This window comes from Eumetopias jubatus, unplaced genomic scaffold (assembly GCF_037043125.1).
Source record: "Eumetopias jubatus isolate StellerSeaLion01/CBP00866 unplaced genomic scaffold, mEumJub1_p1.0 scaffold_17, whole genome shotgun sequence".
NCBI classification, from domain to species: Eukaryota; Metazoa; Chordata; class Mammalia; order Carnivora; family Otariidae; genus Eumetopias; species Eumetopias jubatus.
Genome location: NW_028274823.1, coordinates 2,310,499 through 2,332,560, shown reverse-complemented (window position 1 = coordinate 2,332,560; position 22,062 = coordinate 2,310,499). Strand labels below are relative to the sequence as shown.

At 53.7% G+C, this 22,062-nt stretch overlaps 1 protein-coding gene across 1 annotated transcript in view; it reads right to left on the bottom strand.

The window, feature by feature from the left end:
- The window catches only part of TCERG1L (transcription elongation regulator 1 like), a 191,018-nt gene that overhangs the window by 22,232 nt on the left and 146,724 nt on the right, over window positions 1-22,062 (bottom strand). The window contains exon 8 of the mRNA XM_028119878.2: window positions 14,908-14,977. Coding sequence (XP_027975679.1) covers window positions 14,908-14,977 — 70 coding nt within the window. The remainder of the gene's footprint in view (window positions 1-14,907; window positions 14,978-22,062) is intronic.

The window sequence follows — 22,062 nt, the reverse complement described above, 5'->3', positions numbered from 1 at the left end:
CATCGACTCATTAGCTCTCCCAACTTTGCAGTTCCTAGAAATCTGATAAGCAGGCCTCCTGCATCTTCATCCAACTTGCTCTTAAATCCTTCAGCAGGAAAAGCCAAAGGCAGTCGCCTCCTGCCAGCCCCCAGCCCCACCCTGCTGGGGACACTGTCCTGGTCAGCCTCCTGCAGCACCTGCGTCTTCATTAGCCATGGCCACCACCCGGGTCCCCACCGTTGGCCGGCCGGCGGCACCCCTCTCAAAGGGGCTGCTGAGTGACTCTGGTTTGTTTAGACCCCCTCTTGCTCCCTCCCTGCCCTCGGGTGGGCTTCCCTGGCATTTCTGCTTTACCGCCATTGTCTGCAACCAGTGGCCCCTCGGGGCCACACGGCCTGCTGTCAGGGCCGGCTAGCCGGTCGGTGTGCTGGCAGGAGTGAACCGTGGGATAACAAAGGCTGTGTCTGGCCTCTGTCCTTGCTTTCTCTGTGAATTTCCCAAGCGACAGGGGTGTCCTTGTACAGGAGCCTCTTTTGGCCCCTCCTAAGCTCAGGTGGTCCCTAGTTTCCGGGGAGGGCCTGGCCCACCGGAAAACGACCGCATAGTCAGAGGGCAGGAACCCTCAGGAAGGGAGGGGATGAGCTTGAGTTGGGTCACACGGCCGGAGATTCAATCCTTCCAGCCCACATACTGACACCAGTAGAACTCCAGACAATGGGGCTAGGGGAGCTCCCTGGGTGGGGGGCTTCTTGGTGCCCCGGGAGGGAGGGGCACCCCAACTCTACAGGGACAGAGGCCTGGGTGCTCTGGACCCTTCCAGAGCTCACCCTTCTTATCTCTTCCATTTGGCTGAGTCGTGCCCTTTATGATAAAACCGTAAGCTTACATATAGCGCTCTCCAGAGTTCTGGGAGTCAATCTTGCAAATCCCCAAACCTCAAGGGAGGTTATGAGACCCCTGAGTTTATAGCCAAGTCAGAGGTGGGGATGGGCTGGGGACCCCACTTCCTTCTGGTGTCTGATGTGGGGGCAGTTTTGATTGGACTGGCCGCTTCACCTACGGGGCCTGCACTAACTCTGGTTGGTTACTGTCAGAGTGGAGCTGTAGGATGCCAGGTGACCGTCAGGGAACTGCCCTCCGATGGCAGGCACTATTGGTTTCTTCTAATTCCATCAGCAGGTGTGCCCAACGGCCTGCAGTGTGGCAGCCAGCAGCCAGGGCTGAACGTGTGGCTCCTGAGCCCCCTGGTTCAATCCCAGCAGACATCCCCCTCCACCCCTGCAGCTCTCAGCCAGGATCACCAGTGAGTGCCTGCCAGAGGTGGAGAGGGAGGGTCTGTCCCCGGGCCTGCCCAGCTTGGTGGCTGACCGGCAATCTCTGGGTCCCTTGGTGTTGGAGGCATCATCCAGGTCTCTGCCCTCAGCTTCCCACAGTGTCCCCGTGTGTGTCTGTATCAAAATGTCCCCTTCCATAAGGACAGCATCATTGGCTTAGGGCACACCCTAAGGCCCCATTCTGCGGTTCCGGGGCTGGGACTCCAGCATCTGGATGGGGTAGAGGAACACGCCCATAAGCAGGGCATCCTCCCTGGAAGAGCAAGGCCTCTTCAACACGAAAGTCAATGGGCTGGAAATGAGGAGCCCGAGGTTTCCCTGGGTGTGAAATGTGGGGCCAACATGCCCAGCCCAATCCAGGAATCACTACACCAACCTCACCCTCCCCGGAGTGACCAACCACCTGGGTCATGGGCTTTTTTCTAGAACATTCACACTGGTTTGTGCAGAGAAGTCTCAACTTCTCCAGGACAGGTCTCTGGTTGCCTGTAGCCCACGCTGGGGTCTCCTGAGAGCCTCTCGGTGCCATCACCACAGAGCACCATGCCCTGCAGTCCGGGCCACATCCGCATGCTGGTGGCCCCAAGCTGCGACCTTTCCCCATTCTCTTCTAGCCGCAGCCCTGACAGACCATCCTGGCAGAAGGGCCACCTGCTCCCTCAGGTCCTCATTCCACCAACCTGGTCCAGTGGCCCCGTCTTCATGGCTCCCTCACCTCTGTGCCTTCACCACGATGTTTCTGCTTCACACCTGCTCTTCCTGCTCCTTGTCCACTCATAGCTGGCTTGGCTTCATCTGGTCACCTGGCCATTACCCCTGCAGGACATGCCACACCCTGTGCGACTGAGCTGCTTTCTCCTCTGCGCTCAGAGGGTGGGGCTCCTGAGCAGGAGGGCCAGACACATGATGCTTTTGTCGGAGCCACGTCTGAATCTGCCTCTATGACTGCTGGGCACATTCCTGAAGGCAGCTTCAGGCCTGTTCACGTGTTCTTCTCCACCACGAGGCGAGGCAGTGTGCTTGATACTCAAAAGGCAGTGAATACATTGTTGACTTAGATTTTGCGGTTGAGTTTGTTCCTTGTGATTTCCTTGGAGACACATTAAATGTAGTGGAGCTCCGGGTCCCACCTTCTGAAGAGGACAGGCATCACGGTGTTTAGACGTCTTTCTTACAGCCACAGAATGGTGCCCTTCTGAGCTATGCCTCCAGAATTTGTCTGGATGTAATTAACACATTTTTGTAAGCCTTCTGAATGCATGGTTGTTCTCGCTGAAGAATTGTCAGAGGAATTTATAAAACAAGGTTATTTTTGTAAATGTACTGGGGTTTGGTATCCACTGTTCTGTGCCACATAAAATTGCTGAGAGCAACGCTTCAGGACCCAAGCATACCTGGAACCTCTTCACGGCTCACAGTAACTGTCTTCTGGATTTTCATTAACCTCTTCAAGCTCCATAATCCATATCCTCAAAATGGGAAGAAGGAGGAAGAGGAGGAAGGGAGGAGGAAGGGGAGGGGGAAGTGGGGGGAAGGGGGAGAGCTCCATGGTAGGGATGATGCAGGAGGCAGAGTGTTGGGCATTAATTGTTTGATCTCAACAGACTTGTCTTTGAACTTGGACTTTCACACAAAATGTACTGTGTTTTCAGGAAAATCTCATCATTTCACTGATTTTTTTTAACTGTAAAGTTTAAATTATAATACTTGCCACTTTAGATTTTTTGTAAGAATTAAATGAAGTAATATGAACACCTGATATTTGTTGACATTCTGTGTGTAAAACCCTGTCCTCCTACTTTGCCTCTATCAGCTCATCCGATCCTTATCACAGCCCTGTAGGGCAGCCATGGGTATCGTCCTCATTTCACAGATGGGAAGACTGAGATGATGCATGTAAAGTACTTAGCACAATGGCTGGTCTGTAATAGTACTGATGATGATAGTGATGGTGGTAGTGGTGATGGTGATGGTGGTGGTCCCATGATAGTGATGATGGTGATGATGGTGACAATACAGTGACGATGGTGATGGTGGTGATGATGGTGATGGTGGTGATGATGGTGATGTTGATGGTGGTGATGATGGTCGTGATGGTGATGATAGCCATGTGGTGATGATGATGGTGATGATGGTGACAAAACAGTGATGATGGTGATGGTGATGGTGGTGATGATGATGTTGATGGTGGTGATGATCGTGATGATGATGGTGATAATGGTGATGATGGTGATGATGGTGACAATACAGTGAAGATGGTGATGGTGATGGTGGTGATGATGATGATGATGATGGTGGTAATGATGGTGGTGATGATGATGGTGATGGTGGTGATGATCGTGATGATGGTTATAATGTTGGTGATGATGGTGGTGATGGTGATGCTGATGGTGGTGGTGATGGTGATGGTGGTGATGATGGTGGTGATGGTGGTGATGGTGATGATGGTATTGATGGTGATGGTGGTGTTGATGGTGATGATGGTGGTGGTGGTGATGGTGGTGGTGATGGTGATGGTGGTGATGATGGTGATGGTGGTGGTGATGGTGGTGATGGTGATGATGGTATTGATGGTGATGGTGGTGTTGATGGTGATGGTGGTGTTGATGGTGATGATGGTGGTGGTGGTGATGATGGTGGTGGTGGTGATGGTGATGATCACGGTGATGATGATGGTGGTGATGATGATGATGATGGTGGTGATGGCCATAGTGGTGATGATGATGGTGATAATGGTGGTCATGTGATGATGGTAGTGATGATTCTTCACTTTCACTGTCTCTGGCAGCCTCTGACCATCCACACCAACCCTCCCAACAATGAGATCCAGCACTTTGACTGGGTGATGTCTCACCTTTTATTTGACTTAATGGATGGGGAGAACTTGCTCTTTCTCTTGGCAAAAAAGGCTGGGAATTTATCATCAAAATACTGCCAGCCTATAACTCCAGTGTTAGACACAATATGAAATTCCGCAGGATTCAAAGTCTATGAATCTCTGCCTTGTGGGGCCTCAGACATTCTGTCATGTGGTTGTAACAAATGGCCTTCAGATGAGGCGAACTTTGGAAGATCTGTATTCTATAGTTTTTAGCCCTGACACTGCAGGATGGGAGCTGTCTCTGGATGCTGTCAGAACACTGGCACATCACTCAGGGTAGGCTCCGGGTCCCTTGGTGGGGCTGGGGTACAGGGGCCCCAGCTTGGCCAGCACTGCCCTTCTCGTGTGGATGGTCAGGATTCAAAGTCAACGGTGGCATCGAACAGGATGCCTCCCTAGGTTGGAACACAGCCATAGGCAAGATCCTGGATCCAGGAAAGAGCAAGGAGCCATGGGAGCATGGGATATAGCTGTCCCCTGCCTGCATGCAGAGGCAAGGCTCTAGGAAGCACAGGGACACAAGCTCTGCCTGGAGAAGTAGGACTTGGGTGCAGGCTGGGGCCTGAGCTGCTCGGGACCTTGGGTACCCACCCTAGGACCTCACTGCCCCCCGTGGTCTCACTGACCGCTGACCACCTGGCAAACCTCTGCCTGCCCTGCCCTGCCCAGCTCTCCCCACTTCTGGAGTTTTGCTCTGGCCCCACCTTCTGGTCCTGATGACACCTACCCAGAAAGGGTCTGGGGATCACCAAAGGCACCCCAGCCTGCTGAGGCCAGGCAGACCTCTCCACGGTGGTGTGACTTCATTCATCCATCCCTTTCTGTGCACACAGTTGTGGCATGTCACTTATGACCCAGGGCCCATGACCTCCTACCACACCGATGGCCTTGCCGGCAAGGGCCTTTGGAGGGACAGAAGGGTGTTTCAACTGCAGCTTTATTTGTCAGCTCAAGGGCCGCCCCTGTGTCCAAAGGCCATGGTTCCTTCCATTCCACCTGCTAAAAGGTGTTTGTTGCTAATAGCAGATGGCCTTCCTCTGGGTGGCACTGAGCTCAGACTCTGAGTCTCCAGACACTGGTCAGTTTTCTTGTCCAAAGGGCAGGTCCTGACCCCGTACCTGCTTTACAACACAGCTCTGTAGGTGCCAGGCCGTCCTATCTGGGGGCTTGTCTTGGCTAAATCGGAAAGAGTTCCGAGCAGTGAGGGGTCCTCAAGCACCGTGGGGGGCCCTGTGCTGTCTCTTCATCTGGGAACGCATATGGTCTCAGAGCCCAGGATGTTTTCTCCACGACGGCAGCACAAGGGACCCAGACCTGGTCCCACGGCACTGGGTTCTCACTGTTCCTCGAGCAAGAGGTACCTCCTTTTGTTCTCCATGTTGCCCCACACTCGGTGCTGAGCACACGTGGGCTTGAGGAGCCGGCCCAGGGCACATCTTCGGCTTGGGGGACGTGGGGTGTGGCTCACAGAGGCTGCTGGGTCACTCACGTTGCAACAGCAACAACAAAAGGCCCGAGATGGCCCCAGTTTGAGAGGCGGCCCCGGGCCGTGGCTTTGGACCAGGCCGACAGAGGGGGTGCCTGCAGATGCTCGAGGGGCCTTCCGGGCTCCAACCTCAGATGAACCAACATGGCCCGGAACTTGGAAGGGTGAGGTGGCCGGGGCTGGGACCTGAGGGTCCCTTCAGGATAAAACTTGAGAAAAATGCAAAGAGAAACTGGCGTGAGCATATGGGAATTACAGAGGCACGCCAAGGAAGGGAAGGGAAGGCACAGGCAAAAGTGAGGGACACTGCAGACAGGCTCCAAACGCAGGGCATGCTCTGGTTTTGAGACAAGGAGAGGGAGTTCCAGAGCCTAGTGACCAGGAACCACCTCCCCGTCACCAGCTCATCTAAGCTTGAGCTGTAGGAAAAGGTCATTGTCCAATCCCATACAAATGAGCAGAGAACAGTAATGCAGAGAATAAATGCCCCCACAGGCAAGCAGCAAGGCCAAAGGGCAGCCAGGACTCTGATGAAAATACTACCCGGCTACTGGAACATGAGCTAATTTTTCAAAGGACACGGTAGAGGTTATAAAATCACAGCACGTATCAGGATAGACAATTCAGTGGGAAAAGGGCATGTTGGGCCAAGTACAGATCTGAAAAGACATCTGAATGATGCAAGAAATTAGAAACAAAAGGGGAAAAACTTCAGAAATGAAGAATACACCCGAATGTACGCAAACGTGAATAGAATAAACACCATGGATAATGCCTAAAGGGGAACAGTTAAGAAGGAGAGGAGAAACCAAAAGAAACCGGGAAAGAGACAAAAAGGATGTGGAAGCAAGTGGGGCAGAAAGAAAAAGCCTACGACGTACCTGGAGCGGCCAGTGAGGAGGCTCAAAGTGGGAAAGGGAGCAGATGCTACAAAGTAACTTAAGGGAAGTCTCCTGGTAGAAAAAAGATGTTCACCCACATGTTGAAAAGCACGTGTCAGACCCGGGGCGGTCCAAGAATCACCACAATAGAGACACAAACTCTGACTTCTGGACAGAAGCAGTGACTGAGACCGACGCGCATCAACTCTGTTTCCATCTGGGAATTCACCGTGCATTCAGCACCTGTGCAGGATGCTGGCAAATCAACAGGGTGTTGTGAAAATGAGTTTTAACGGGAAGGAATCAGCATTCGTCCTGTGTTTTCTGTCTGAACTACAACTCCAAGGAACCAGAAAGTGGATGAGGACGTTGCTCTTTGTAAAGTGCTCAAGCTCACGGGTGCAAATAACATGGTAGGACTGACCTACCCAAATTTACCAGTCCTGAAGGAAATGATGGTCCCAGGCTAATCACCTGCTCGCATCACAGGAAGACAGGAGGCCAGAGGCCACCTGTGAGGCCGCCTGATGGAAGGAGCTCAGCCTGCTGTGAGGTTCTCTTGCCCAACGCTGACCAACCCCGGGCGGATGCAGCCCCTCCGTGTGGCTGAGCGCACAGAAGCTACAGGGCAAGGAGCTCGCGGACGCACTCAGGGGGGCAAGGACACAGACTGGGGGGACTTCAGCAAGGGGAAAAACGCTGATTGCTTTCAAAGCAAATGAAGAAAACCAAACTGGGCCAAGAGAGGAGAAAAGTGCAGGTTAACAGACTCAGGAACGTGACCAGCAGGGTGTGGAGTGCAAACCTGATGCGGATCCGGGTCTGAAAAATAAAACTGCAAGAGAAAATAAAACAGTGGAGGGAACACAGACAACATCAGGAGGCGAAGGGGTCACGTCAGGGAATTGCTCTTTGCTGCTTGTTCTCAGGTGGGATTATGGTTATCTTTTAAAAATCTTCTATGTTAGTCATGCGTCCTGAAATATGGACACACGAAATTTATATGAGATCTGGGGTTTGTTTCAAAACAGTCGGAGCGGGGTGGCGGGACCAGGCATGCGAGGTGCCGGCAGGAGGCAGTGGCTGAGCAGGAAGGTGACTGAGGGATGACGCCCTGCTCCATCATCTGTACTGGATTTGGCCACATTAAAAAGCTGAAAATCGGCACACTGACGGTGACTTCGTGGTGGGGGACGTGGGTCATTCTCGCAGTATTGGGCCTTCTCCAGCGACTGTGCTAGAGCTGGATGAACCAGGGGCTGCCCGGGCGGTCCCCCACCCCTCACACTCCGACCTCTCGGCTTCGCCAGACATCACCATGCCTGGGCCCTCTGAGTTTATCTCCCCTGCGTTTCCCCGCACACAACCCTCGTCCTTGGATTTGCCCTGTTCTGGCACTCGCCCCTCATCGCGGACCAGCGCCTTCAGGACGGCACGCGCTCCGCGTCCCCCTCCTCCCCCGTCACCATCACTGCAGCTGCCCCTCCCCGCGTCCCCCAGCTGAGCGCTGCCTGCAGAAGTCAGCATCTGGGGGAGCCGGGCTAACCAGTTCATTATCCTGAGTCCGTGGTAAAGACATGCTTTCTCATGGACGACGAGAAAAACCTGCCTCAACTGTCACACATTTATACTTCAAGGGGTGACAGAAGGAGCCAAAATGCTTGACAACCAGGCTTGTGCAGAGGGAGGCGAGGTTGCCATGGGATGGAGTCAGCGTCTCTCCATGTCCCCGCAGCGACAGCATCAGAACTCCGGCAAACCGTAACCACGCCGTGGGTAACGGTTAACGTGACCAGATGGGGAGGCTGCAGAAGGAGGGCCACGTTCTGGAAAGAAAGCAGGTGGCGCATGCTGGTGAGTGTCCGTGTGCAGGCCACCAGGCGCCGCTCACCTCACTCGCCCTCAGGCACGCCCCCACAAAAATATCTGGTGACTCAGAAAATGCATTTCCACTTGAAAAGCTGCAGGGATTTCAGAAATCCGAACTGGGATTGCCACCGTTAGCCGGTTTCTGATGATCAGTGGCTCACTCCTGTGGGACCAAGAGCAGCTGCAACACTTCTCAGCCTTGACCAGCCAGATGGAGATGGGTCTGGAGTGAGGAAATGCCCCGGCTTCCGTTAAAAGGGAGAGTTCTGAAGTCGGAAATTTAAAGAAGAGGTGGAAACCGAAACTGTCTTCTCAAATCCAAGAGCATCGCCAGGGACAGTTCAGTCCTCCGCTCCCTGCAGAGCAGGTGGCCGACAGCCCTCAGCACCCCGGCGCCCCGGGTAGGACAGGTCCCTGCCTTCTCCTGGCCTGGGGGCTGGTAGTGATGGAGGGAGAGAAGGAGACGTCCCCTCCAGCCCTCTCTCTGTGGCTTCGTCCTCCAGTCCCTGGGGAAGCCTGTCAAAAGCATCTTGTTTAAGGGGCGCCTGCGTGGCTCAGTCGGTGAAGCGTCTGCCTTCCGGTCAGGTCATGATCCCGGGGTCCTGGGATGGAGCCCCGCATCGGGCTCCCTGCTCAGCATGGCGCCTTCTTCCCCCTGCCCCCGTTCATGCTCTCTCCCTGTCTCAAATAAATAAATAAAATATTTTTAAAAAATCCTCTTGTTTAAAACTCAGCATACACTTCGCCTCCCTAATGGCCTGATGCCCACATGGCCTCACAGGGAATCCCCAGACTGCTTTCTCACGGAAGGCTACACAGACGGGCCTCAGCTCTGGTGTGGACGGGGCTGTGTGACACCCGACGCCAGGCAGGAATTCAGATCAAACAACCCAGAGAGCCCAGGAGTGGCCAGATGCCCACGGAAGGCCCAGAACCAGTTACGGTGCCTGCCCCCGTGCCAAGGGGAGGGGCTGCAGCTCAGTCGTGGTTCATTGTCGGCTGACGGAGAACCAGAGAGGGAACTTTGGGGGTGTGGGTTCTGGAACCGACTTGGACTGGCCCCCCGCAGGCCAGATTTCAGATGCATCTGCATGTGAGTGCCGGCCACGTGGACGCTGCCCAGAGGACTCTGCTTGCCCACCCAAAGGCCAAGGGCAGTGTCCACGACGTCGGTGGGCTGCCCGGCATGCTGCACAGGGTTCCTTGCGAATGCCGACATCTGGTCACCCCTTCCAGAAATACATGCATGTATAAATCTTTTTGAACAGCAAATAAATGCCAGGAATATCTGTGTTTGGTTAAAAAAGACAAACTAGAATCCCGTCACAACTGAGGCTTGCACGCTCAATCCCAAAGGCAGCCCTCACCAGGTAAGTGGTGTAGGATGTCCTCATGACACAGGCACAGACTCAGTACTGTTTACAAAACCACGGGTTTCTATACAGAACCCACTGATCAACCCAAATCATGAATTATGTAAAAAGAATAACCTAGAAGGCAAGTGGGTGTTAATGACTTGTTTGCCACGCACGTCCAAGAGCATGAGCCACCCTCTGTTATGAAGTCCCCTGGAGAATGTGAGACTCCCACGCTGATAGCGGAACACAGATCGTTCTCATTCTATAGGGTCAAATTAAAGATATAATTTTATAGCAAGTTTTATTTAAAGTCCACCTATTTTCTAGCATTATTTTATAGCATTTCAAAGAAGCAATGCTCTTACCTTCTCGACAGTAATTTTTCTGGGATTCTAGAAACCCTGTGTATAGAAGTGAACGGAGCTCACTCCCACTTGTCTCTGCGGCATGTTGCCCTCCCCACGGCCCACACACTGACCATCACTTGCCTTTGCGCCCAAATCAGCAGCTTCCTGCTGCAGTAAGAGTGTTTCCCTCCACCTTCCACAGCTGGCTCTCTCTATGTGGGCTCAACTTGGGGACAGTCCCTGGATAGTGTCCTCAAAACCTCCAGACTTTAAATCAGGTTTTTTGTCTTCTAGATGGTAATGTTGTTTTTGTTCTAGATGGATTCTCCCAGCCCTAGGTGGCCCCCAGGTGAAGTGCAGAACTGTGGATGGACAGATCACAACCCCATGACCCAGCCTTGTCCCGAGGACCTGCCCAGAGTGTGTCTTGGCCTCCATGGTTTGCCAAGAGAATATTCAGGCCATATTTGGGGTAAGCAGAATAATCACAAGGTACTTCCTGCTGATTCTATGCTCTCAGAGGACTCCAGCCCAAACTGCATCTGACCCCAAGAAAACACCCTACTTGACATGAAGATTTTATGGTATAAGGTCAACTTCATCACTTACAACCAAAGCTATCGACTGGGCATCCCCCAAACTCACAAACTACAAAATCTATAAACTTAGAAATAAACAATGTTCCAAGCCAAGACATTCTTTTGGTGGCCCACAGGACAAGAAGTCGATGCCAACCCCCGTGGGGCCAGTCATCACTGAAGGAGCAAGGCCACCCTCTCATGCTCCAGGGCACCATTATGGAGGAGGAATCTCCCAGCCTATCCACTGGCCAAGACTGGCGCCTCATGGAATGGCTAGAGGCCACATGCGTCGCGGGCAATTTCTTCTCTGATGTGTTTTGCAGATAATTTCATTCTGAGTTTTAAACTAAATGCCTCACTTTCGCTGAATCCTTAAAATAGTTCAGTTCAATTATTTGAAATAAATCCTAAGTTCTTAAAATAGACTGCACATTTGAAAAGCAGGTCTGAACTAAGAAAAGACTACATGTCAGAAACTGGCAGAACCTCTGGGCATCGCACAGACACGGGGAGAAGCAATCAATTTTCTGGTTCCAGGGAAGATGTCGGATCGTGTATCAGGAATGCATTCCATTAAATAGTAAATAACAAGCTACTTGACACGGCACACTCACCGGGTCGTTTAAAATATTTTAGTTATTTGAAAGCTTGTCATTGTGACATATTTCTCTTCCCAGGGAATTCCAGGAAAAGTATCATTTAGACCTGAGTTATTTGATCAATTGATTTAATTCCATCTGTGAAAGAGCGTGCACAATGTGTATGAATTGTGTGAGGGTTCGAGAGAGATGCAGGAGTAGGAGGTGATGTCCAAAGTGAGCATGTGGCTTATTCCCTTTCTTCTACAACATGGCTGCTAGTGAGTTGCACACTGTAGGAAGATTTCACAGTCTTCTTGATGAGGAAAAATTCTATGATTTATACAAAAAAAAGGTGGATCAAAAGGGACTGATTTTAGCCCATCCTCTGGAGGCCTGTTCTCTTACTATATATGCCAGAACCCGCTAATTAAAAACACACAAAAGCAGTTAGGAGCTTGAGAAGAGCCTGAACTTATTGACATTAACCTTCTGGAAGACAGACAATGCAGAGCTGATGCTGGTGGGCTGACCGCCTGGGGCGATCTGCTCTGAGAAAGGGACATGCCGATCCGGCTGTCGGGGGCATTTGGAAAAACAGCTCGGGGGTGAGGCTTCCGAACAGAACAGGTGGTTTGTGTGCACAGCTCAGAGATGAATGAGCAGGACGGGCGGAACATTCTAGATCCCCAGTCCAGCTGCATCACTAAGCAGAGACAGCATTTCCTCCAAGGGCTCCGTGGGAGAACAGAGCCTCCCAGACAGCAGGGCCTGCAGCTCAGGACGGACTGGGCAGGTGGAAAACAGGGAGGCTCTGCCCAAATCCACTGTGTCTGCTCCAAAGCTGTTGTTTAATCATGGAAATCCCTCAGATGATTAACAGTGAAATTAATGTTCTGATGTTTCTTAAATACCAACTGATCAGAATTCAAGGCCAGTCCCTCAGGAAAATGAGTGAAATCGGGCCGTGCAGGCAGATGGCCCAGCTCCTCTGGATCCTATCCAGCCTCCCCTCCAACACGAGTTCAACATCATCCCATAGTGGCTGGATTTCCGCACTTCTGGTGCCTCGGGAAGGGCGTCTTGATTTCAAGATTCTATATGCATTTATCCAAAGACTGACAGAGACCTGCTTGGCCGATACCCGTGCTCTGAACATAAAGACATGACTCTTTACTCCCTTTCCTGGAGCCCATGGGCCCATCAAAGGCACTTGGCATCCATCCTCTGGGTGCATGCAAGTGTTCTTTGGTGCCCAAAAGTGACTTTATAAAGAGAAGGTGGGAGATTGGGCTGGGGGGCTCCTCACTCCAGCACCACAGGGACCCTCATGCCAACTGCAGCCTGGATCCCCGTCGCCCCAGGAAGGAGACCCCCTCTCCCTGCACCGGGACAGCTCCCTGTCTTGGGGAGGACCGTGCTCACCCTTCCCGGAACTGTTTCTGGAAAGTTCTGTGGTGTCTGTTTGTTATCAGTTAAAATTACAATATACCTGGGCCGTGGTCAGCGGAATGATTTTTTGAGGCGGTGCATGGTAGGGAAAGGCCCAGCGGCGTCGAAATGAAGGGACCTGAAGCCACCCAGGGAGAAGGCTGCAGGTTTGGGCCTCCAGCCTCGTCGGTCTGTCACAGAGAAGAGTCCCATCCCGTGTGGGGGTCGGGGGCCAGGTCCCACGGCCCGGTACCAGTCCTCTTCCTCCCTCCCCTCTGCTGCCAGGAAGCCCCAGTAAGGGCGGAAGATACCAGGATGGACGCAGGCTCTGAGGCAAGACGGCATTTTTCTCCCTGCAGACAGGTGCCATTTCTAAGAAAGGATTTTTTTTTTTTTTGGTAGAAATAATACTGAAACTGTATTTTTCAGACTTCATACAACAGAAGCTTAAAGAATAATTGGGTGACATGGGGGCACCTGGCCGTTTCAGTCAGTGGAACGTGCCACTCGTGATCTCAGGGTCGTGAGTTGGAGCCCCACGCTGGGTGCAGAGATGACTTAAGAATAAAACCCTTAAAAACATATAAAGATAAAAAAACAAAGAATAATCAGGGGGCATAAAAATGGTGACCGGGTGATGGTTTTAACCAGAAATCATCATAAATCAATGATGTGAGGTCTGTTTCTCTCAGATCTGCAGAGAATGATTTTTCTTTACGATGATCACACTTTCCATCTGTGATGCTATTTATACAAACATCAGTTTTTAGAACTTGGCACTGGAACCCTAGCCGCCGCCGTCCCCTTGGTCTCGCACGCCCTCACAGCCCGCCAACCGACCATCGGCCTGTGGGCCCTCTCATGGTGGTCTTCCGTGTGCCGCGTCTGCCCTCACAGGGTCCTCTGAGTCTCCTGACTTTCAGAATGACTTCCAGGACGAGGCCCTGTTCTACCCGAGCAGAGCAGGGGGTGGGCTCCGGTGGCACCGCCTGCCTCCTGAATGTGCTCCGGACTCTAGGGCACATTTTTTTTTTTTACAAGATTTATTGGTTTAACTGAGAGAGAGCGGGGACAGGGGCAGAGGGAGAGGGAGAATCTCAAGCAGACTCCCCGCTGAGCATGGAACCTGACCCGTGCTCAATCCCAGGGCCCGGAGATCATGACCTGCGCCGAAACCAAGAGTCGGGGTCTTCACTGACTGCGACACCCAGGTGCCCACATACCCACGGCACTGACCCTTGACACGGGCGGCTGGCTCCCTGCTGGAGGCCCAGGCCATCCCGTGAGAGCACAGATGTGTGGGCGGCGGGTCGCGGCTGAGTGTGCCCGCTGGGCACGTTGAGCACCAGGCTCTGGCCGGACGTCGGGCACCACCTGAGCTCAGGAAGTGGCCCCTGACTCTCTCTTCATGGGTGGCCTTTTAGATCCCCTGCCTTCTCTGCCAGAGACGGTGGCCCACCAACCTTGCCACGCCTTCTGCCCCCCTTCCAGGGAGCTCAGACACACAGACCCCGAATTACACCCCTTTGTGTGGGACTCAGGAGGAAAGGAGCCACAGACCAGGGCCGGCAGGGGGGAGCTCCCGGCGGGTCTCCCGGCCACGGGTGCTGCCGCCACAGCTGGGGGGCGACGAGTGTGGAGAGCTGTGCACACACGGAGTGTGACCGCAGTCACGCAGCACCCCCCACCCCCCTTCACTTGCCACCTCAAGCTGCCACTGGGAGCTCCTGCAATCTCGTGCAGAGGGGAAATCTGAGGCCAGGGGGAATTACTTTGCCCAACATCACGAAGCAAGCAGGAGGCACCCAACTCCACCCCAAGAGCTGCCGGACATGCACACCCATGCCCTTGCCCAACACACAGCACCCGTGTCACCCTGGCAGCTCCGTGCATGCCTTCAGGGCTCCGGAGGCCAGGCCAGGCAGAGCACATGGGCCCCGGGGAGGGCCAGACGCTGTCCAGGGCCCACAGTGCCTGGAACCACCGAGACACCTGCCCACTGAGGCACGGGGCGCCCAGAGCAGAGTCACTGAGACGGGACCTGAGACCTCCCACCCTCTGCCTACTGGTTAAATCTGCTCTTTACTCAGTCACTAGAGTCAAAACAATCCTTTTTCTTTCTACGCCTCCTAACTGTCTGCGAAGGAAAGACGCGGGAGCAAAAGGCCTTGTCCCCTACCTGTTCCTCTTGGTCTTCAGGTCCCGGTCCGCCCTGCCGTCTTCAGACTGTGACGCGTCACTGTGGTCGGCTGGAAGAAAATCAGCTTAATGAGGCTGGAATGTCAGCTCCCATCACTCTGGCAAACCCCTGAGATGCACTCACTTTCCAGCAGAGTCATCTGGGAATCAGGAACACAGAGATCAACCCCTGGAACCAGGCTTCTCTTAGTATTCCTTGTAAGTTCCAGCAGAAGAGAAATCTGATTTTCTTCTGTGCAGAGAAGGCATTTAGAGGCTGCTAGATCATCCAGCAAAGCCAGAGGACAGAGAATCGAAGGATGGCATCTCCCAACCCCTCCCCGGGCACGTGGGGATGCAGGCCCTGGATGAGCCCTTCTATGTCCTTTCTATGTCACGTGCGCCCTCACATTCTTGCAAGTGGACCAAGAGACCCTGGTTCCCTCCTTTGCCTCCAGGAAGCATCACCCCTCCCCTGCATGCGGCATGCACGTCATTCCCGACTACGTGTCTACTTCAAAAACCCAAATTGATTTTGAAGACAGGTCCCCTATTTCCAACCTGAGACGGCTGGCCTTATAAATATTGGATGAGCTTTTGGAATGAAAAAGTAAAAAGGTGCTTCAGTGTTTCATATTTGTCTCCAAAGGGGAGAGAGAAAAAATGAGGATCAACGTGGTTCTAGAGCATTATTATTTCAGTCCTGACACATGAATGATTTCCAGACATTCCCTGGCATCACAATGTTTTCTTGCCTTGCTTCTCACTCTGTATCCATCACGCCCCAGAGACCCCTTGCTCTTGCTCCTGTCCCGGGCGGGCAGAGGTGCAGGGGGCTGGGCTCTGTGGCGCATCCCCAGGTCCCCGTGTCCCCCACCCACCTGGCTGCCCAAGCCCCGCCCTTCCTGAGGAGGCTCCGCCAGGAGAACACGGCCCACCGCCTCAAAGAATGCACTGTTTGGAACCCAGCGAAGCCTCCAATCCAGTCAATTCCTAATTTGCTTCAGTGTTCAGTGTGGGGCTGGCAGCAAGATGAGAGTCAGGTTCTGGACGCCCACCCGTGGCCACCCACGCCACGCTGTGTGCACTCCACCATCCCGGGACCCAGGGGGACCTGAACGGGACCAAGAACGGGCCACAGGCCTGTCCACGCCACATGCCCTCGGCTCGGCTGGCAGGACAACACCCTCTGGAGGACACTCGCCGAGGAAGGCGGCCCCACAGACATGGACCCTGTCCAAATGAGCATGGAGCAGAGTGAGCTCCTTGTGGGACAGAGTGTGTGTGTTTGGGGGAGGGGGGCGGGCACTCAGGACCTCAGCTCAGGGAAGGCTGAGCATCGGTGGCCTCAGCGGCCCCATCAGGGCGCCTCACGCCCTAGTGACACTCGGGCCATCCTGTGCGCTAGAGGGAGGCTGCTCAGCACGTGCCAGAAGCAGAAGGGACAGGTCCCAGGTCCAGAAACTGCCAAACACCCCCCCTAGGGGACAGAAGCCCCCCTCCTCATTGAGAACCAGAGGAAAGAACGTTTGTGAGAAATGCGCTCATGTGGGGCGAAGTTCACCTTCTTCCCGCTCCACACACTCTTCCCACACGGCCGCTCCGGGACGCGGGCCATCCGTCCCTTCTAGGCTGCTGACCCCTGCAGGCCAAGAGGCACGCTCTCCCCCACTCCGCCCTGCTCCCTCCTCCTGGCCTCTCTGCCTCAGTGACCCCACGGGCACCCCAGCCCTGCACGTTCAGACTGGGTCCACCCTCACGCGCCCCGTTCCCTGTCCCAGCCTCCACGCCCACCGGCATCCCTGCACATGACACCCAGGCCCGGATCCCGGCCGCTCTGCCCCCGCGTGCGCACTGGGCTCTCACACGGACCCCGCCTCTGCCTCTGACCTGACTTCTCTCCCTCGCGCCCTGCAGACACCTCTCTCGGCACTTTGTAAACTCCATGACATTTGCAACAGGCGAGGCGTTCAGGTAAAGTTGTCTGTCCTGTCACTCTTTACACTGGTGTTTGTGAGACAACGTGAGGGAGAGGCGCCTTGGTTCCTTCCGAGGCACAGAAGAGAGAAAGACCCCCAACCCTGGGGCTGCCCTCGGCAAACAGAGGGGCAAGGCCGGGGTGCTCTCCTGCCTGGACAAGAGCCCCAGGAGCCTCTCCTCCCCTAGACAGGGTCAGAACCGGCCCAAGGTGGGAGAGCTGGGGCGGCGGACCCGGGGGCATGGTCATGGGCGTTGGGACGAGATGCCAAGCAGCAGGGCTCCCTCGTTTTTCGGGGTGGCTTTCTTGCACCAACAACTACATCTCCAATTCTCTGGACACTGACTGGGACTGGATGCGCAATAATTCAATTAGACTCTGGCACTAGCTGCCTGGAGACCACGTGGGGCCCACAGGACACGGGTACCCCTGCTTCTGACCGACCGGCTGGAAATCGTGATGCTTGATGTGTGCTAGAACAGTCCACAGAATACAGGGAAACACCTTGTTCCCTGGCTCAGAACTCACTGTTCCTGGGCAGCAGGTGTCCTGCCACGTGCCCCTCCTCCCTGCCTCTCCCCCCTCCCCCTGATTCCTCCTCTGCAGGCCCAGGGCAGGTGGCAGAGACGGGTGGGGGTGTCAGCCTGCACTGGGGGACATGAGGGAATTAGAACAGGTAGATCTGGACCCTGCACTATGGCCCTATCGACCTCCACTAGCTGGGGACCTCCTGACACCAAAACCAGTCTCTGCGTTCTTTGTTCCTCGGCAGGTCATATTCAATCTATGAAAGAAGTGCAGAATGACAGAGTCAGGCAGAGACAGAGCCTGAGCGGAGCTGGGCAGTGTTGCCTGCGGCCCCAGAAAGAGGGTAGAAGCCTTGGCAGAGGTTGCTGGGCCAGAGAGTCCGGCAGGAACCAGGGGTCAGGCACCCTGAGGGACGAGCCTCCTGGTCACTTGGAAAGGCTGCACTTACGGTGCTTCCCCACCCCCGAGTTTCACCGTGAGCTTGCCCAGGCTCCTGCCCCTCCCCGAGCCCCCCACAGGAAATGGGGGCCCCCAGGTGGGCCCCCCTCCCTACTTCCTGGGGTGCAGTGTGAGCGGATCCTCTTCAGGAAGCTCCCCGGCCACTGGTCTGGGGACTCAACGTTGCACCGTCCACCCACAGCCTCTCCTCCTGCCCCACAACACGGCTGTCGCTGCCTGTCACTCCCCGTGGGCCGTCTGCTCGCTGCTGGGTCCGGGGTCCAGCCCGGGGCTAGTCCGTCCAGCCCCCAAGTGCGCAGTGATCGGTCTGGAAGGGAACTGTGCCCTCTTCCCTCCCCCTCCTCCTTCGTTCCTGGGTCCGCAGAGGGGGTGACAGCTTGAAGCATTAGGTTCTGGGGGAAACCACTTGGGAAAATGCTCTCCCAGTCTCCCCGGTCCACAGCTGCACGCAGCCCCAAGGCACAGACGGGATCAGCGCTCATTCAGTGGCGCATCTGAAACCCAGAAGGGCCTCTGACCTGCCGTCCAGGCCGCCGGGCTGCAGCAGGGGAGGAGGGAGGGTCACAGAGCATCGTGACGACCCCGCGGTGCCCAGGTGTCTGGTCTGTTCCTTCCAACCCGGCGGCCTGGCAGCTTCCACTGGAGTTCATCAGGCTCCCTGCAGGTGGCTTTCTGAGCATATGGCCTGTCTCCACTCATCTGCCGGGTCTAGGGTCCTGGATTGGTCAGTGTGCAAAGAGGGGGCCCAGGCTGGGGGCTGCCGGGCGAGGGATGCGGGTCCCATGTGAGGGTCAGGGTCCCTCCCAAACAGCAGGGACGGGGGAACTCTGCATGGGGGGGTGCTCTCCTCCACCTGATCCTTGGGACAGGTGATGCCCACCTTTGGGTGGCGGAGGCCAAGTCGCCAGGGACATTGTCAGCTGAGCCTGGACACCTGGTCCCACTGTGGCTCTGAGACCCGTGTACCTCCCCGGGCAAACACAGCTTGGCAAAGCCAGCCTCTCACAAGTCACAGCTGTGTTTACTCACAGGGATGGTTTTATATCCCACTTGCAAAATGAACATTATTACCAATGTACATTTGTCTTGAATTTAAATGACTAAAATGTTTACAGAGGAACTGAAGCCAAGTGACGTCCGTGCCACCTCTATGGCAGGCTGGGGACAAAGCAGCGACAGGACAGGGCTGCCTGCACCTGACCGTGGGTGTGTCAGGCACAGGGAGCAAAACGTCTTCCAAGAGAGCGTTCTTATCACAGATTCATAGCTCATAAGAAGCCTGGTAAAGCTGTCCCTCCTCAGATGTGGAGTCCGACCCACCTGGGTGTAAATCCTGCCCCTGCCCCTCCCCTGCCCCCCGCTTGGTAGAAATGTGACCTTGGGCGAGTTAATTAATCAATCTCCTTTAATTCCCTCTTCTGTAAAATGGGTATAGAGCCGGTGGGGTGTAGAATGATGGTCCCCAAAGATGGGCATGCCTGCTGCCTGCACCTGTGAAGGTATTAGGTTCTAGAGCATAGGGGGATCCAGGCGGCTAAGCAGCTGACCTTGGGGTGGGAGAGCATCCCAGGTGATCCAGGTGAGCCCAGTGTAATCATAAGGACCCTTCCAAGGGGAGGAGGAAGGCAGGGGAGTCCCAGAAAGATTTGAGGACGCTGTCCCGCTGCCTCTGAAGGGGGAGCAAGGGGCCTAGAGCCGCAGAAACCAGGCGGCCAGGAAACCCGGCTCTGCCAACCCCACTGGGACTCACGCAACGTAACAAACTGGGCTTGTGTTAAGCTACCGAGCCTGTGCTAATGTGTAGCATTAGCTGTAGCTGCACCGGGCCATTCACAGGCGGCACCCACCTGCTGAGGCTGTGCTGAGCGTAAGCGACCAGGCTCCGTACCCCCATTTTCCCTGCAGAGTCTCTCCCCTCTCCCACCTCTGCGGCTCTCAGCCCACGGGGCTCCCCCTGCCCGGAGCCGGGGACGGAGGGCAGCGCTGCTGCAGGGGAACGCAGGCAAAGAGTGCAGCGTCTGACAGGCTTGAGGACCGCGTGAGGACAAGCAGGTGGACACACGTCCTCTCCACCAGGGAGCCGGCCAAGGCCCCCAAACGTCGGGCCAGGGACTGAATGCCGGCCCAGACCCCTGCTTCCTGGTTCCCTTTGGCTCGGTGGGTATTTGCTCCGAACTAACAGAAGTACTAGAGCCATAAAAAATCTGGAGGCACCGCAAGATAATTAGGAAATAATTCAGGTCTTTGTCTGAGTCTCTCAGCAACGCTAACAGAATGAAAAAGGGGACTTTTCCCTTAGCTGTTGAGTGATGAGTGGCTTAGCACTTTTGGCAGTTTTGTATCCCGTACCACCAAGCCGCCTAACCGCATTAGCTCCCACTCGAGCCGTATGTTCCTAGCACACAAACACATCTAGAACCGAGAGCCCGACGTGCAGCAGCTGTTTTATAAAATTCATTTATTTCATTTGCCTCTTGAAAAATAGCTGGTATCAATTGGAATGCCTAATTGTTCTATTTCAGACTAGAAACAGGTATTAATATATTCAAATCCATAATGACTCATAGTTGAACAAAATGTGAAAAGCAAAATTCTCCACCAAGAACACTCTCCCCTGGAGCCGGTTCTCATAATAATTAGGGTCAAATCGTTTGATGAGTCATGATGGATGAAACAGCAAGGGAAAAATGTCACTTGCCGATGGCTGGAGGTTATCAACTCTGCCCACTAATCGCTAATTAATCCTCCAGGAACACCTTCTGCCCAGATTGTTTTGCTGCAAACAAAACAATTTGGGTGGTTGGATCTTAGAAAATTAGAAATTATTCACTGAAATGTCAAGTCTACCCTGCAACAAGAAGTTGAGAATTAAGGTCATTTGCATATCTTTAAGATTCTGGTTAAAAAAAAAAAAACACTCATTTTAAGAAAATCTCTTCCTCTTTTTACAAGCAGAAGCAAGATTAAAACTTGTTTTGTAACTACATGTAATGTTATTAATAATATCTACCCAGGTAGAGTAGTTAGGGCCCTTGTAATAAGCTAATGGAAGACAAGTACCTTGATATATCAAATCTAAACTAATTAGGTATTTCTGGTTGTGTTTGTGTTTGTTAGACTTCAGGCTCAATTCTCTACTGTTTTTTAGTATAAAGTGAGTGAAATGGAACGCTGATCTGTGACCCAGGTAATTCAGATCCTGCCGTAAATTAAACAAGGAGGCCATTAGGCCAACAGGGCTCTGAGGCCTTGGAGGGCTACTTAAGCAAACCGAAACCTAAGCCCATAAATGTCTCAGGTTGCAGAATCAATCAAAATGCTGAGGACGGTCAATCACAAAGAGCCACGTAGGCTTCAAGCTACAGCCAACCCCACCGTCTCTGTATCTCTCTCCTGGGCTGCCACCAGCCACCTCGAACTGCATCAGATATGGTGCTGCCGCATTGGAACCCGGTTTCTGCGCAAATAAACTTCAAATGTTTCATATACCTCAGTTTACCCTCCACCCTGTCCTCCACCTGCAGTCCTCACAAGCCCTGACATGGCAGGTGACTCAGTGGGGAGTTCTGCGGACGCCTCTCTGTCACTCCTAGACCTGGCTTCATTAGGTCCAAAGGAGAGAAGCCACGGGGCAGCCAGGCACTGACTATTAATGAGTTCCTTTCTGGTGCCTGCCAAGCTTTGGGGAATAAAGAGGGAAGGAAGGAAGGAAGGAACGAAGGAAGGAACGAAGGAAGGAACGAAGGAAGGAAGGAAGAAAGGAAGGAAGGAAAGGAGGAAAGGAGGGAGGGAGGGAGAGAGGGAGAAACAGCCCCCAATTATCTATGATGCAAGCTAAGGAAACTGCCTCCATTATTTGACTTTTATCAGTCAAATCAAATCACAGCCATGATAACTGCACCTTGATCTGTCTTAGGAGACTGGGGGTCTCCCGATGCCCCAATATGTGTACTGTTCTGTTGTCTGTGAGTTGGGACCTTGGGAGATTGTTTTCTATGAGGATTTGTTTTCAAACCCTTCAACAAAACATCCCATTTTGAGGAAACAAAATCACAAACCCAATGCTTATTGTCCCTGAATGCAGCTAAGTTTTTACAGATTCAATTAAATATGCACCTAAAACATTTCTCGTCCCAACATGCAGTGACTCAGGCTCTCTGGAGAAGTTCTCGTCATGCTAGGTGAAATAAG